At 39.2% G+C, this 16,589-nt stretch overlaps 1 protein-coding gene across 6 annotated transcripts in view; it reads right to left on the minus strand.

Moving 5' to 3' along the window:
• The window catches only part of Cdk5rap2 (CDK5 regulatory subunit associated protein 2), a 198,011-nt gene that overhangs the window by 154,436 nt on the left and 26,986 nt on the right, over positions 1 to 16,589 (minus strand). For 5 of the 6 annotated variants that reach the window (XM_036179221.1, XM_036179220.1, XM_036179218.1 and 2 more), the window contains exon 4: positions 2,098 to 2,208. In XM_036179221.1, coding sequence (XP_036035114.1) covers positions 2,098 to 2,208 — 111 coding nt within the window. Of the gene's footprint in view, positions 1 to 2,097; positions 2,209 to 14,295; positions 14,346 to 16,589 lie in introns of those variants that run through there. The other variant, XM_036179223.1, reaches the window with a different exon arrangement.

Below are 16,589 nucleotides of genomic sequence, written 5' to 3' on the forward strand. Positions count from 1 at the left end.
CTTCACAGACACCTGAGTGCTAGTGACAGTCGTAGCACTAAGGACACTGAAGCCAACATGACAGACCTAAGCTTTTCCTTCATGTGAACAAAGCAGCCTGCAGTGTGACCCTGCCCCTGTCCTAGAGACACATCCAGGGGATAAGAAAGCAGAGCTGTAGCTGTTGGATCCCACACTATTAAGAGAGGACCGAGATGCTTCCATGAGGTAAGGACTGGGAACCAAATAACATGGAGAGAAAGAAGCCTGTGCTGCCCTCTTCCCTGTCAGACAGGAACTCAAGAAGTCTTTCGACAAGGCAGAATTTTTCTCTCAAATAACAATTCCTTTGCATAACAGACAAAACCCTGAGCGGTAGTGCACAAAGTCTTCATGTATGCCCCTGTGAGAAACACGCTCCAAGCCTTGGGTTCCTCCACCGGCTCCCACAGGGCAGAATAGGAGTAGGAGCTGACAGAGTGTGTTCTGTGGGCATGGCTTGTGTGTGAACTGATGGCTAGCTAGCATGACTATGTTCCCCAAGCACAGCATCTCAAGTTCTAAATGTGTGTGTAAGATGAGAGCCATTTCCAAAACAAGAGTCGGAAAGCCTTCAAAGAACAAAATGGACTATTATAAAGCTATAAAAGAACAGCTAAAACAGCTCCTAAACTACTATCGGGAAAGACATCCAAGAAAGCATTAAATGAAAACTGCAAAATGCAGAAAAGAACTTGATGGTACTTATGCAAAAGGGGGTTACACATAGACATTTATATAAATTTCTACAAAAAACTCCTCTGCACAGGACATCAATAATACTGGTTAGATCCAGGGTCCCAAGGATCAGAGTAGAACATCTTTTTCCGACACATATTTTATGTTCTTAAAATTCTGAACCTTGGTGAGAGATAATTCAACGAGGCCATCAGTAGTGAAAAGGAGAAGTAAGCAGCAGGTCAGACTTAAAACCCATTGTGTATCATCATGACAGTAGGCAGGTTACTGACATTCCCCAAGCCTCTGTTTCCTCACTGTAAGAGCAGATAATCTGCACTGTCTGGGACTGTCTTGAGAATCACAGTAAAATGACCAACGTGTAAGAGCCCCAAAGAGCTGTGGACCCAGGGGGCAGCAGATAGTTTGACATCTGCCACCTCAAGTCCTGAGATGTTTGGCCACAGTGCACAGTGTACTCTAACTATTGCTTCCTCTTCAAATTCTGGTTGCATCACCACTGCATCCTCTTTGTCTTTCTACACTGACACTGCAGAAGACACTGTGCCTTCAGGGAAAAGGAAGCTTTTCAGAAAGGTAGCGAGATTCCTATTCAAGAAAGCCTATGTAGGCCCCCCAACTCTCATCCCACATGCCGCCGAGAGCATCTTTAGATGGACTAATTCCTAGGCCAAGGGCCAATCTACCAGCAAAAGCTAAGAAACAGGCACCTATGTACTGTTTGGACTCATGGCATCTCTAGAAAGCCAAATTCTTCTTGCAGCTTTCAGAAACAAAGTTTGTTTACAGACACAGACCTGCAGGTGAAGGCTTCAACTGCGAAGAGACTTTTCCTGACACTTCTGAGCAAGCACATAGGGATGGAGGAGTCAAACTGCAGAAAATCTGACCAGCCTAACTCTGGGTAGCCAGAATCCACAAGCCAGTGATGGTGGCTGCTCAGCACTGACTGCTGGCTGGAACCGCTCACCCATCACCCCCTTTGCACCTGTCACCCATCCAAACAGCCCCAGGGCTATCATCACTTCACTGTGGAAGCAAGCCCAAAGAGAGGGGTGGCTGGTTGCTAACACTGCCGTTCAATTACAAAACTATCCTACTGCTCCACTGCCAGTTTCAAAGGAATAAATAATTAGAAAAAGACAACTGAGACCAGGACTGTGAGTCAGAAGTCAGATGTCAAAAAGATTAAGACTTCCTTAAGATCACACACCTCACTTTACTGAGGGTTGCTCTAGCAACATGTTCTTCCCCAAAATCAATCCAAATTAAATGACAACAGCTGTTCATGCTAACTCTAAAAACAAATACCAGTCAAATGTCTTCTGGGAAAAACTAGGAGCAAAGACACAAGAGACAGCAGCCCGAGTGCCTACTCACTGTCTTGTAGATGTGCTCCATGGGGCCAGTAAACTCCTGCTGCATTCTTTCCTCAAGGAAGTAGATGCGGAGCTTTAGGTTGAAGTTCTCCTTCTTCAGCTCGGTGATGTGCTGCAAAGTAAGCACAGGACAGTCACTACAGCAGCTGGGCCAAATGCCAGAAGAGCTGACCCCGGTTACAATGATAGCAATCCGCCAGGACAGATGGTTCCCTGCACAAGTAGGACACTGTGAGCGTCAAAATGAATGCTGAGGGGACTGAACAGTGAAAAAGAACGTATGACTCCACATCAGTGGGAGGAGGGGAAAAGAGGAGACTGGGGGTGGGGATGGGATGGTGGGATAGGAAGGGGAGAGGAAGAGAGAGAAATGAAGGACAACAGGAGGCACTGCTACATAACTTTACAGTAATACCGACTTAGATAGAACCACCAACACCTGAAACGGCATCAGAGGGCAGATCACCAAAGAGCAAAATATTCAAGCTCAACAGATCCCCCTCGGATGTCTTACGAGTTACATAAGAAAGGGGGCTTTCACAATCTGGAAATCTTACAAATATCAACTCAATCAAGAGACTATAACTATTATCACCACTGATGGGTCAAAGCCATGTCATGTGCCTCCGGAAATAAATCACTGAGAGCAAACAATTCACCTAAAGCACTCCAGCCTGCAGTCATTAACCCAAATCCCATCAAGGAGTCAAATAGAATTATCTAAGTTGAAGGACTGTGCAAAACAATAGAGCTGACTTCTTCAAAAACCCTAATGACAATCTGGTAAAAATGAGAGTGGGGGTCTTCTAAACAATGTGAGCTTACAGGAAACAAGACTGGTAGGCATCATGGAAGACTCTCAAATGTTTAAATATATATTACATATGGTAATGATAACTAGGGGAAATTAGAAAACAACTTTAGGTTGTAACATTAGGATTTTCTAGGAGAGTGTCCTAACAAGATGACCCATACCTAAGTACATAGCGTGCTGTATGGTATTCCCTACAGCTAAGTAAGAGTGCTGATAAAGGAAAAGAAAAAGGAAGATTAAGGTAGAACATTAACTGGTAAATCTATAATGATCTATAATTTCACAACTTTTCTGTAAGTTTAAAATTTGTCAAAATAAGGGGGCAGGGCTATTACACAAAAATGATATTTACTGAGATACAATTGTGTAGACAAATATTGACCTAGATAAGTATGTGGAGCCTCAACTCTTTTTCTTTTCTTTTCTTTTTTTTTTGGGGGGGGGGAGGTGGAAGTGTTTATTTCTTTTTTTTTAATTTTATAATTAATTTAATTTTACATATTAGCCACGGATTCCCCTGTCCTTCCTCCTCCCACCCTGTTCTCCCTCCTCCCGCACCCTCTAGCCCTCCTCCCAATCCACCCCCCACTCCCACCTCCTCCAGGGTAAGGACTCTCCTGGGGATTCAGCTCAGCCTGGTAGATTCAATTGGTTCACTTCGAGAATCAACTCTTAAGCTACACTGTGAAAGTACCACCCCCATTATACACAACAAGATCAAGGATCACACCAATATTACATTAGCTGGGCACATATACTGCTTGGACTCTTCTGCAACCTGATCTGCCAGGTAGACTTCACTGACTATGGGAAACAGCTGACACTTTGATTAATTGATCCAGCATTCTGAGCAGGCTAACAAAATGACTAGCCTAATTCTAAGGAGACATTAACCTACACACTGAATTAACTTCCTATGACCAAAAAAACAAAACAAAACAAACAAACAAACAAACAAACAAACAAAAAAAACACTACCACCATGCTTAAGCAGCTAAATGTTTTCAAAGCCCTCCCACCATCCCCATATTGTGCTTCTTTGCTACATGCTTTAAATCTTTGCCTGGGGGTTGGGGGTGGTGTGGGGGGATTCCTCTCCTCAGAACTGACTGTATCAGGAATGACAGAAGCATGGGTAGAAAGGTACTTGAAATGAGTCTAGAATGACAATTACCTGTTGGGGAGGAAATTGGGTGGCATTTAGGAATATCAATGAAGGACTCTTCTGGGGTGCTAAAACTACTGTTTCTTGTCATTCATTGATGATGGCTGTGGCATTAACTTTTCGATAATTCACTGAACTATTCACACATATGTGTAGCATGTATCTTATGCATCTTAAAGAATTTTAAATGTTATGTATCTTAAAGAACTTTAAAGAGTTCTTAAAGTTAAATAGTACATGGTTAATTTAAATTACTAAAGCCAATAGTCTATGGTTAAGTAAATCATGGTATGCCCACTGAATGGAGTATTACAAAGACATAACAAAGAACAGTTTGTGTACGCATATGAAATTATCTCCAAGATGTACTGTTAAATAGAAACATTATGTCATACAACATTATATACGATAGACTATAGTGATATTTTATTTGTATTGAAATGTGATTTTATTTGTATGTCAATAAAGTTGCCTTGAGGTCAGCGCAAGCCAGAGCAGAAGCCGAGCAGTAGTGGGGCACGCCTTTAATCCCAGCACTTGGGAGGCAGAGCTAGGCGGATCTCTGTGTGTTCAAGGACACAGCCAGCATGGCAGACACACGCCTTTAATCTCAATACCAACCATAGACGACCTGGAGGTCTGTACAAACAGGCAGTGACAAGGAGGTCATGTGGCTGGGTTTTCAACCAATGAGAAAACAGAACAGAAAGTCTTTAAATAGACAGGATGCACAGAAGTAGGTCTCTTGCGGAGAGGAAGAACCGCAGAAGCAGTGAAGGGTAAGGTTTTCCGCTTTTGCTCTGACCTCGTGGTTTTTAACTCTGCAATTGGTTCTGTGTTTCTTATTTAACAAGCCGGATACATCTACAATTGGCGCCCAACGTGGCAAGAATTCATTAAAAAACCGCTTGCCTTGGCAGTGGGTCCGGCTTCCCGCCTGGGCGGGCCTGGCTCCCTAGCTCCGGCTTAGCCCCGGTCTAACCCAGGCCTAGCTCAGTTCAGGCCCAACCTACCTTAGCTACGGGCTGCAGTTACTTGCTTAAAAAGCCGGTGCTACAAACAACTCAGGCCTGCGGGAGCTACCGCTAATTGCAGGAGCTATACGCAACTGCAGATAGGCTGCTTTTGGCTGAAATGCCAGTGCACGTGGTCGGTCGGAGCTTAAGGAAGCTGGAGCCCAGGCTCGACTGGGCTCAGACCGGAACATTGAAGCGGTTGGATTCAAGCTTTTAGTCAGAACGTGGCTACGCTTTCTTGCTTTCTCTCTCTCTCTCACTCTCTCTCTGGATTCCCACCTCAGACGCTAGGTAGCTGTTTGGAAATTTCCTTGGACTGTTCTACGCAGAATTGGCAAGTCATTTATATTAGATATTTTAAAGGAAATTATTTAAAAGAGATTTTTTTCCACATTAAAAAAAAATGGGTTTTATGTGTACACTGGAAGAAAATTGGGCTTTGTTTGAAATTTTAGGCAGTATGGTAATAGAACAACTATATGAGAAGATGAATGTTGATTGAATTATGTACATTATTATTCTTCTTATCCTTATTTTACAATTTAAAAAGACAAGTGCCAGGATAAAAATTTTAGAAAAACTTGTTAAACCTGTCAAAATGAATTATAGAGAAATTCAGATTCAGACAGAAGAAATTAACAGTGAAGTTGTTTCAAGATTGGATTATAAGGTTACAGAAAGAAAGCCTGTTTTCACGCAATCACCCTTAATTTATCTGGTAACCATACAACAGCAACCTGGTCAAGTGACTACACAAAATATTTGGACTCTAGTTGAAATGTTAGATTTACGAAGGTTTAAGGAGGCAATAGTATCTTATGGCATGCATTCTCCATATGTAAAACAAATGTTAAACTCCTGGTCAACTTATAATAGAATTATACCACAGGACTGGCGAGAGCTGACACAGGCGGTTCTGGAACCCGGACAACAGCTCCAGTGGCAAATGTGGTTCAAACAGGAAGCTAAAAACATAGCAAAACAATGTAGTGATAGAGGTATACAAATCTTCCAGGATCAGCTTGTTGGAGAAGGCCAATATGCTGCAGTACAAACACAATGTTTATATGATATGCAAACTCTAATTCTATGTCGAATGGCAGCCTTGAATGCATGGGACAGAGTTGAGGAACCAGGGAAGAAAACTGAGTCATTTACAAAGGTTATACAGGGCCCAAAAGAATCTTTCACAGATTTCTTACAAAGACTGACTTCAGCTTAGTAAAGAGAATGGTCCCAAATTCAGAAGCTAGCCAGATAATAATTGAATGTTTGGTTTTGAGAACGCAAATGAAGCATGCAAGAGAATAATCAGGCCGTTAAAGGCGAGATCTGCACCCTTGGAAGATTGGATTAGAGACACGGTTAATGTTGAGGCTCATGATCATGATAATATGTGGGTAGGAGAAGCAATTTCAAGAGGTTTGAGGAATGTTAGATGTTTTGGATGTGGAAAGCAAGGACATTTGAAAAGGGACTGTAAACAGGGCACTTCTAGAAACAATGTTTCTTCAAGGAACAATGGCAACAGAATGCCCCTTCCTTCAGGAGTATGTAGAAGGTGTGGTAAGGGAAGACATTGGACCAATGAATGTAGATCAACAAGGGACAGACAAGGTAATACTTTGCCTCAGTCTTTGGGAAACTCCCAGAGGGGCCTCAGGCAGGCCCCTACAGTGAATCCAGTTCAGACCTTTCCTGCAATCGTAGAGGAGACCCCTACTCAGAGCAGTTAAATGACCAAATGCCTATTGGAATAAACCAGGCTACTCAGAGTAATGGAACAACTGAGACAGAGAGAACAGAAAATTCAGGAGAGACCATAAAGAAAATTTTTTGGCAAACTTCTATAAATGAACAAAGACCAAAATTAACAATAAAAATAAATGGTGTTTTGTTGTCTGGTCTGGTAGACACAGGTGCTGATGTTACCATAATTGCACCAGAATTTTGGCATCCATCTTGGCCTCTTCAGGAGGTAAATGTTCAACTGTTAGGAATTGGAACATTATCTCAAGTTAAACAGAGTGCAAGATGGCTCGAATGTATAGGCCCAGAAGGACAGAGAGGCAGATTAAAACCATATGTGGCTAACATAGCCATGAACCTGTGGGGTCGAGACCTGTTACAACAATGGAATACTCAGATTAACATCCCTCCAACCTCAGAAATAAATAATAAACTAGCACATGTTTCTGAGAGAAATATTAGAAGGTATTATTCTAATGAGTGGTCACCAGCCATCCATATTATACAAGAACAGGGCAGAAAAACTGATGATCTTCCAAAGGCACCAACAGCTCTACCTTTAAAATGGTTAACAGACAAGCCTGTATGGGTTCATCAATGGCCTTTAACATCAGAGAAACTCCAGGCTTTAGAAGAGCTGGTAGAAGAACAGTTAAATGCTCAGCATATTGAAGAATCTACTAGCCCATGGAATTCTCCTGTATTTGTTATTAAAAAGAAATCTGGTAAATGGAGAATGGTAACAGACCTTAGAGCAATTAACAAATTAATTCAGCCAATGGGCTCTCTACAATCTGGAATTCCTTTGCCTACTCTGTTACCTAAAGGATAGCCTCTCATAGTTATCAATTTAAAAGACTGTTTCTTTTCAATACCCCTACAAGAAAAAGACAGAGAAAGATTTGCTTTCACAGTGCCTACTTATAATAATTCTCAACAGGTTAGAAGATGTCAATGGAGAGTCCTCCCACAGGGAATGCTGAATAGTCCAGCCCCGTGCCAATATTTTGTTCAGCAGCCCTTGGAAGTGATACATAAAAAAATTTCCTAAATCTATAATTTATCATTATATGGATGATATTTTACTAGCTGACTCAAATGCAGATACTTTAGAAAGAATGTTTGAAGAAGTAAAGAAAATATTGCCTGGCTGGGGATTACAAATTGCTCCTGAAAAGATACAAAGAGGAGATTCTATTAATTATTTAGGATATAAAATAGAGCTACAAAAAATTAGACCTCAAAAGGTACAAATTAGGAGAGATCGCCTACAGACTCTTAATGACTTTCAAAGATTATTTGGGGACATTTCTCATCTACGAACTATTGTTGGGGTAAAAAATGATGAACTGAATAATTTGTTCAAAACCTTAGAAGGTGACAAGGACTTAAATAGTCCAAGAGAATTATCACCTGAAGCTGAGAAAGAATTGGCCTTGGTAGAAAAAAAAGTACATGAAGGACATGTAGATCGTATTGATCCAAAGCTGGATTGCATTTTGGTTATTTTACCTTCTAGGCATTCTCCTACAGGAATATTAATGCAGAGAGAAGATATTATATTGGAATGGATATTTTTACCAAATAAACCAAATAAAAAATTAAAAACTTATGTGGAAAAAATCTCTGACTTAATTTTGAAAGGAAAATTGAGACTTCGTCAATTAGCAGGAATACACCCAGCAGAAATTGTTGTACCTTTAACTAAAGAGGACATTGGAAAATTATGGACAGAAAGTGAACCTTGGCAAAGAGCTTGCGGTAATTTTTTGGGAGAAATTAACAGCAAATGTCCTAAAAGCAATAGAATTGATCTTATAAAGAGAGCTGATTGGATCTTGCCTCGAATTGTACGTGAAAAACCCATATCTGGAGTTCGGACATTTTATACAGATGCCAACAAACAAGGAAAGGCAGGTTACAAATCAGAAAATTTAAGTAAAGTGGTTCAAAGTCCTTAGAATTCAGTTCAAAAATCGGAATTGTATGCTATTCTGTTGGTATTAATGGATTTTTCAGAACCTCTCAATATAGTTACTGACTCTCAGTATGCTGAAAGAGTGGTATTACATATTGAGACTGCGGAATTTATCCCTGATGCTTCAGAATTAACTTCACTATTTATTCAATTACAAGATACAATCAGGGAAAGGAGTCATCCTTTATATATAACTCACATCCGATCCCATACTGGTCTGCCAGGCCCTCTAGCACAAGGTAATGATGAGATTGATAAATTATTGATAGGAAATGTGCTGGAGGCCTCAGAATTTCATAAGAAACATCATGTCAATAGTAAAGGTTTAAAAAAGGATTTTTCCATAACCTGGCAACAAGCCAAGGAAATTGTAAAGAAATGTCCTACTTGTTCCTTCTACAATCAGACACCATTCCCAGCAGGATGTAACCCAAAGGGTACTCAGAGGAATGAAATCTGGCAGATGGATGTGTTTCACTTTGCAGAATTTGGAAAACTGAAATATGTACACCATACTATCGATACTTATTCAGGATTTCAATGGGCAACTACTTTGAGTTCTGAGAAAGCTGATTCTGTAATCACTCATTTGCTAGAAGTTATGGCCATCATGGGTATACCTGCGTAAATTAAAACTGACAATGCTCCAGCATATGTCTCTATTAAAATGAAACAGTTTTTTGCTTATTATAATATAAAGCATATTACAGGTATACCACATAATCCTACAGGCCAAGCAGTTATAGAAAGATCCAACAGAACTCTAAAGGACATGATAAATAAACAAAAAGGGGTAACAAAAACCCCCAGAAATAGACTGCACAATGCTCTATTAACTTTGAATTTTCTCAATGCTAATGAGAAAGGAACAACAGCTGCAGAGAGACATTGGTTAATAGAAAAAACAACAGAATTAAATCAGCCTATATACTTCAAGGATGTGCTGACCTCAGAATGGAAACCAGGGTTTGTGTTACGTTGGGGACGAGGTTTTGCTTTTGTTTCTGCAGGAGAAGATAAGCTGTGGATACCATCAAAATTGATAAAGGTTCGATTTAAACAAGAGAGACCTCTTAATTAGAGGAGGTGATAGTTCATCAACCAACATGACCATCCAGTTTAAACTCACTTATAACATTAATACATGCCTTTTCATTTAATCAGATGTAACTTGCCAAAAGGGAACCTCCCCAAAATTAGTCTTGGGGAAGGGTTTTTGTTTTTGTCTTTTAGGAGAATGAAGGCTAAGGAATCTGAAGAACACTGGACAAATGAGACAACTGAAGAAAAAGGACAAATCATCTGTCCCAGGAAAAAAGAGTAAAATGGCCTATTGGTATATCATCTACAAAATTTCATAAATCTTTCTAAATGTTTGTTTCTGCTCTTTCTCTAAAAAATTAATACTCTTAGTCTTCTTGTAGTCCCAGTTCAATTAAAGCTTCAAGCTGATTTTGGAGTTGGAGAATGGCTCTCTCCTCCTTTAAACTCAAGCATGTTGTTAAAAGGAAAATGAAAACTCCCTGTATCATACCAGAAGAAAGAGCCATCTTCTGACATGGGACAGAAGAAAAACCAAATTAATTAAGGGACTATTCTATTACTAATCTCAATTCTTTGACTCTATTCTGATTCTTTAAACTTTTCTTAAAGTATGAATTTTATATCAAAATTTATGATATATATATATATATATGTATATATATATATATATATTTTAAACTTTGTTAAGATAATAATGGTCATATAGAGTACTAATTAATTCTAGAGAAAGGGCTTCGATTAGCTGCCTATACATGTCTTTGTGTTCGAGTCTCTTTTCAGTTTTCTGCAGGAAATCACGGCCAGGCCTAACCTCAACTGAAATCTCCAGGAAGAAGATGGGGCCCCACAATGACAATTCCACGTGGAATATAATAGCACTAAGCTGACAAACATCATCTACAGATCAGCTTTGGACTACAAAGTGCTTAGAGCAATTCTGAGATGGCTAGCTGAGATGATCCAGTTTCAAAGACTACTTGAATAAGGACTTGAGATAAACCCTGAACTTTGACATTATGGATAACAAAGAATATAGTTATCTTTCCTAGAATTTGTCAATTAACCCAAAATTTTTCTTTTCAGAATAAAGATAACTTCGCCCATACCCAGCAGGAAGCAATTTTAAGAATTCGACGCCCACATTCCCAAAGGGGTGGTGTGGGGTGGGTGGTTTTTTGGTCTTTTTATGGGTATTGGGTCTGGGATAGTTTTCATTGTTTAGGAGGGTTGGTTACAAGTTGTTGTTAAGGGTTAGGAAAAGGGCTAGGCAAAAGGTGCTTGTTAAAAAAAAAAAAAGAAAAGAAAAAGACAATTACTAGTTTTAAATACTTTACATTCAATTGGATTGTTTTATATTGTATACAAATTATTATTATTGAGATTGAGATTGTTAGAATATACCATATACGTATTTCTAATCTTGTTCGAGATATTGTATTTATACCATTCATTTAACAATGTAATGCAATTTGCTAATCCTTGAATGTTAGTATTACCAACTATTAGGATATATAGAAATGAAAATTTGTGATTAGACATTACAATTGAACTTGTAGTCATATTAGGTGTGTTTTCAAGATCAAACAGATATATTTTAGATAGACAGGTCATCTTCAAACCCTTCAGAGATCTACAGAATATGGCATTTAAAATGTTTTAATAACTTAAGAATTTTTCTTTTTTGCTATGACTATGAGACATGACGGCTCCTGGCAGTACCAATCTACTTCAGAGAAAATATGGGCATTGAAGAAACTGCATATGGAACTAACTTTCATTGTTGCAAAAGTCAGCCACTGGACAACAAAGTATCCTTGAATCAACTGCTGACAAACAGGACAGACAGGACATGAAACCAAGGACTACCAATTCTTGCCAAAACAAGTGTGGTTGTGGCTTTAACAAAAGGCATCTTCTGAAGCCAGGACAATATGGCACCATCCCTGAAGTGAGTGACCTTTGCAATCTGTAAAAGGTACCATGCCCTTTTCTTCGAAGGCAGCTGAACAGGGAGTGGGCCAATGGCTTCTGATATGCAATGGAACAGCAGATGAAACAGTTATTCTTGAAGAATAACTAAGCTCACCTCTCTCAATAGTAGACTGGCGTTTAATAGAGAGATGTGGAGAAGAACAGGATGCCAAGATGAAGCCACATATACACAGCCAAGAAAAATGGACAGCTGAATTGAAAAGACATCAATAATTTCCAGAATTTAAAATCCTGAATCATGACATGACACTAATGGAATTCAGGTGTTTCTGGTACATGGACTGCTCTCACCAAATGTGAGGTCAAACTGTTGACCTTGTATACATCTTAGTTCACAAAAGAGTCTGTCAGATACGCTAAGCCTGTAGGCTGAAGATGATGCCCCAACACTGTGGAGAAACCTCAGGTGACTGTCCAGGCAGCTGGCTGTTTCTGTCAACTCACATTTTTTTTTGAAGCTGCTTGCATGCACTTCTTGTTTTTATTTTTTATTAGGTAGTATTATTTCCTTCTTGGGTCTCTGAGGGAGTTGAAGATCAGTTAGTTATAGTTATAATTATCTTTGTTAAGGATTTCAGAAAAACTCACTAAGAGCTGTAAGTGTATAAATTTGAAAGACGTTATAAGACAGTTCCGTTAGCTATATAAGTTAGGATAAAAAGTGAATCAGGTACATTCTGGACTTACCAAAATAGGATAGATAATGGAATTATTTTCTCTGAATTTGTCAAATACAAATGGACTAGACATTGTTTAGGTATTTATTGTTTGTATATATGGTATATATAGTTATTGTACTTTTGTATATAGTTTTTCTTATATTAGTTATAACTTTTTCCTTTTTTTCTTTTTATTAAAATAGAAAAGGGGAAATATAGTGATATTTTATTTGTATTGAAATGTGATTTTATTTGTATGTCAATAAAGTTGCCTTGAGGTCAGAGCAAGCCAGAGCAGAAGCCGAGCAGTAGTGGGGCACACCTTTAATCCCAGCACTTGGGAGGCAGAGCTAGGCAGATCTCTGTGTGTTCAAGGACACAGCCAGCATGGCAGACACACGCCTTTAATCTCAATACCAACCATAGACGACCTGGAGGTCTGTACAAACAGGCAGTGACAAGGAGGTCATGTGGCTGGGTTTACAACCAATGAGAAAACAGAACAGAAAGTCTTTAAATAGACAGGATGCACAGAAGTAGGTCTCTTGCGGAGAGGAAGAACCGCAGAAGCAGTGAAGGGTAAGGTTTTCTGCTTTTGCTCTGACCTCGTGGTTTTTAACTCTGCAATCGGTTCTGTGTTTCTTATTTAACAAGCTGGTTACATCTACAATAGACTAGGTAGACTATTACTTACATAAGAGGAGAGATAGTAAAATGGGAAAAGGAGAGATGAAGAAAGGGTACAACATTTCATTTCGACTCTGAGCCTCCATTTCTTTCTTCCTTTTTTTTTTTTTTCTTTTTTCCGAGACAGGGTTTCTCTGTGTAGCTTTGCATCTTTCCTGTATCTTGCTCTGTAGACCAGGCTGGCCTCGAACTCACAGAGATCCTCCTGGCTCTGCCTCCCAAGTGCTGGAATTAAAGCCATGCACCACCACCGCCCAGCTCGGCACCTGTTTCTTTATCTCTAACGTACAAATGATAAAATCAATCTCATGGGTTTCTGTGAGAAGAAAATAAACACATTCAACTTCTATAAATATGTAAAAGCTGGGCCAGACATGGTGGTATATCCAGAAGGCGAATGAAGGAGGGTGGTAAGGCTGAACAACCTGGGCAACATAGTGACACTGTCTCAAACCACTTTCACAAAAACATGTAGAGCTTGTGCCTTGAAATGAATAAATCAGAAAAAGTACCAGTATAGAAACCGATGTTATAAAAAAGAATCAAGCAGAAATTTTAAAACTGGAAACTAGAATAGCCAAAAATACAACTAAATAGACTTAAAACAGAGGCAACCCCAAATTCAAATTAATAAAAATCCAACAGGAAAGAAGAATCAAAAGAAAACTTGAAAAACATTAATATAGCCTCTGAGACAAAATCCAAAATTCTAATGTTCATCAAAGTCTCTGAAATATTAAAGGATAAATTTTTAAAAAAGGAGTATGTTTCAGGAAAAAGAAATACACAAAGAAATAATTTAAGACATTCTATTTGGAAAAATGGTTTAAGGCCTCACACCTAGACCATGGTGTACACTAGAGACAAAAGCAACGCTTGAAAGCCTGAGAAATTTGACATATTACATGGGGAGGTTGGGGGGGAGTCAAAAGGCAGCAGATTTCTCCATCACAGCTAGAGGCCAGAGGTGTGGGCAACATTACAGGCTGAAGGAAACTGCCATGCAAGATGCTATATCAGGAACAATACTGATGAATGAAAGAAAACAAGGCACTCTCAAATACAGGAAAATACAGAGATTCATCAGCAACAGACCTGCTCTAAAGGAAATGACAGAGGAAGTTCTTCAGATTGAAAGAAAATGAAGTGTGGAACCCTGGAAGTAGAAGGAAAAGAAATGTCAATTGTTAATACCTGTATATTCAGTTATAGAAACTATTCAAATGAAAAGCCCATAAACTCTTTGAAATGGATGTGACAGTTGAAGTAAAATCATAACATAGACTGGAGAGAGGTGTCAAGCATGTTACTATAATACATTTGGGATAAAGACAACAGAAACCTTGTCACATCTTACTATGGTGAAATGGAAAGAGGAGGGAAGAGACACGAAGGGCAACGGAGGGAGAGAGGGAGAGAAGAAGGAAGAATGGAAGAAGGGAGGGAGGAGGGGGTGGGATGGAGGGAGAAGTCATCTCAAAATCAGCTATAAAATGTCTTAAAGATTTGAAGATAAACTATACAAAGATCTATTTAAGATCAAGTATATTCACATGAAGTATGAAAAATATTCAAATACTGTAAAAAAGATTTGAAAAGAAAAATAAGAAATTAGAAAATGTTTAAAAATTTTATGTCAAAAAATTAAGTCAAAACACATTGATGTACATTAAATACAAATGTAATAAATATTCCAGTTAAAATACAGAGACTGTTAGAAAAGATTTTAAAGCCAATTATGGGGCTGATGAGATAGCTAAGAAGCCAGACAACCTGAGTTCGAACCCTAGGACTCCCACGGCAAAAGAAGAGAAACAACTCCTGCAAGTTGTCCTCAGAACTCCACACTCATGCCTGTAGCACACACATGTACACACATACATAAAATATAGTAATAATAAGTAAATGTGATATTTAAAAAGAAAATTAGGTGCTATATACAAGAAATTTATATGCCAGGTGGTGGTGGCACATGCCTTTAATTGAGGCAGAGCCAGGTGGATCTCTGTGAGTTTGAGTCTAGCCTGGTCTACAGAGTGAGATCTGGGACAGGCACCAAAATTACACAGAGAAACCCTGTCTCAAAAAACCAAAAGAAATTTATACTATATACCTAAGGATAGAAGTAAGTTAGTTAAAAGTAAACAAGGAAGGCTTAAGAGACAATTCAGAGATTAAGAGCACTGGTTGCTTGTCTAGGGAACCCAGGTTTGATACTCAGGGAATCCAATGCCCTCTTCTGGTCTACACACACACACTGAATGCAAGCAGGCAGAACACTCACACACATAAAACAAAAATAAAGGTTAAAAATATTTTAAATGAATACAAAAAAATACAGTGTGTGAACCCTAAATACAAGAAAGCTATGATAACATCAAAGCAAAGACTCAGTCAAGAACAAGAGGGATGCTGCATGATGATAAAAAGCAAGGACCCCAATGTGCACAAGCCCGGCACTGCAGTATCAGATTCATGAATGGAACAGGAAGGAGAATTGCACCAATTAGTTACTGTTTGAGTTATCAATACTCCTTTCTCATTAATCAAGAAGGGAAAAACAAAGCAAAAGTCAGAAAGAATGCATAGCAACTTTAAACAATACTATCAACCAGCAAGGTCTACCTTACATTCAAGAGATGCTAACTAGACACTCAAGTGAGCAGGGACTTTGCCAAGATATTCTAGGTTACAAAACAAACCTTAACACACTTAGGAACACAAAGCCAAACTATACTCTCTGATCATAATGCAATTATCCTAAAAGTCAGGAACTAAAAAGAATAGTGAAAAATCCCCATATGCTTAGACATAAGGCAACATGCTTCTAACCAGTCTACACATGTATCAAGATGCATCTGTGGAAAAAAAAACTAAAAGACGCTGTGAATTAAACAAAAACAAAAATACCATATATTAAAAATGGCTGGACACAGTGACATCAATGCTGAGGAGGAAATCTCTACTGTCAAATACTTTAGCCAAGAAAGGTCTCAAGTCAACAATTGAGGCCTGTAGCTCAGAAGCAGGAAAATGAGCAAAATAAACCTAAAGAAAGCAAAATTAAGGGTAAAATAAATACAAGACTAGAAATTGGTGAAATAGAAAGGGGAAAAAAACCCTACTGCAGCCTGGGTCTGTTTGATGTGGGTGGCATCTGTTACCATGAGGGACATTTGGATTTCCAGGGTCTGGGCTGCCACCTAAGGCCAAGTTGGTGTCTGATGGCCTCTATACTGCTGGGGCTATGCCCATCAGGATGGTCTGCACCGCCACCTGGGGCCATGGTGACATCCAAACCCAGGCTGGTACAGAGGACCATGTCCGTGGTTCTACCACAGCCAGTATCTGTGTTCAAGTCTATGGCCCATGTGGCCACCAGGGGCCAC

The sequence above is a fragment of the Onychomys torridus genome, chromosome 2 (genome assembly GCF_903995425.1).
Source record: "Onychomys torridus chromosome 2, mOncTor1.1, whole genome shotgun sequence".
In the NCBI taxonomy this organism is placed as follows: Eukaryota; Metazoa; Chordata; class Mammalia; order Rodentia; family Cricetidae; genus Onychomys; species Onychomys torridus.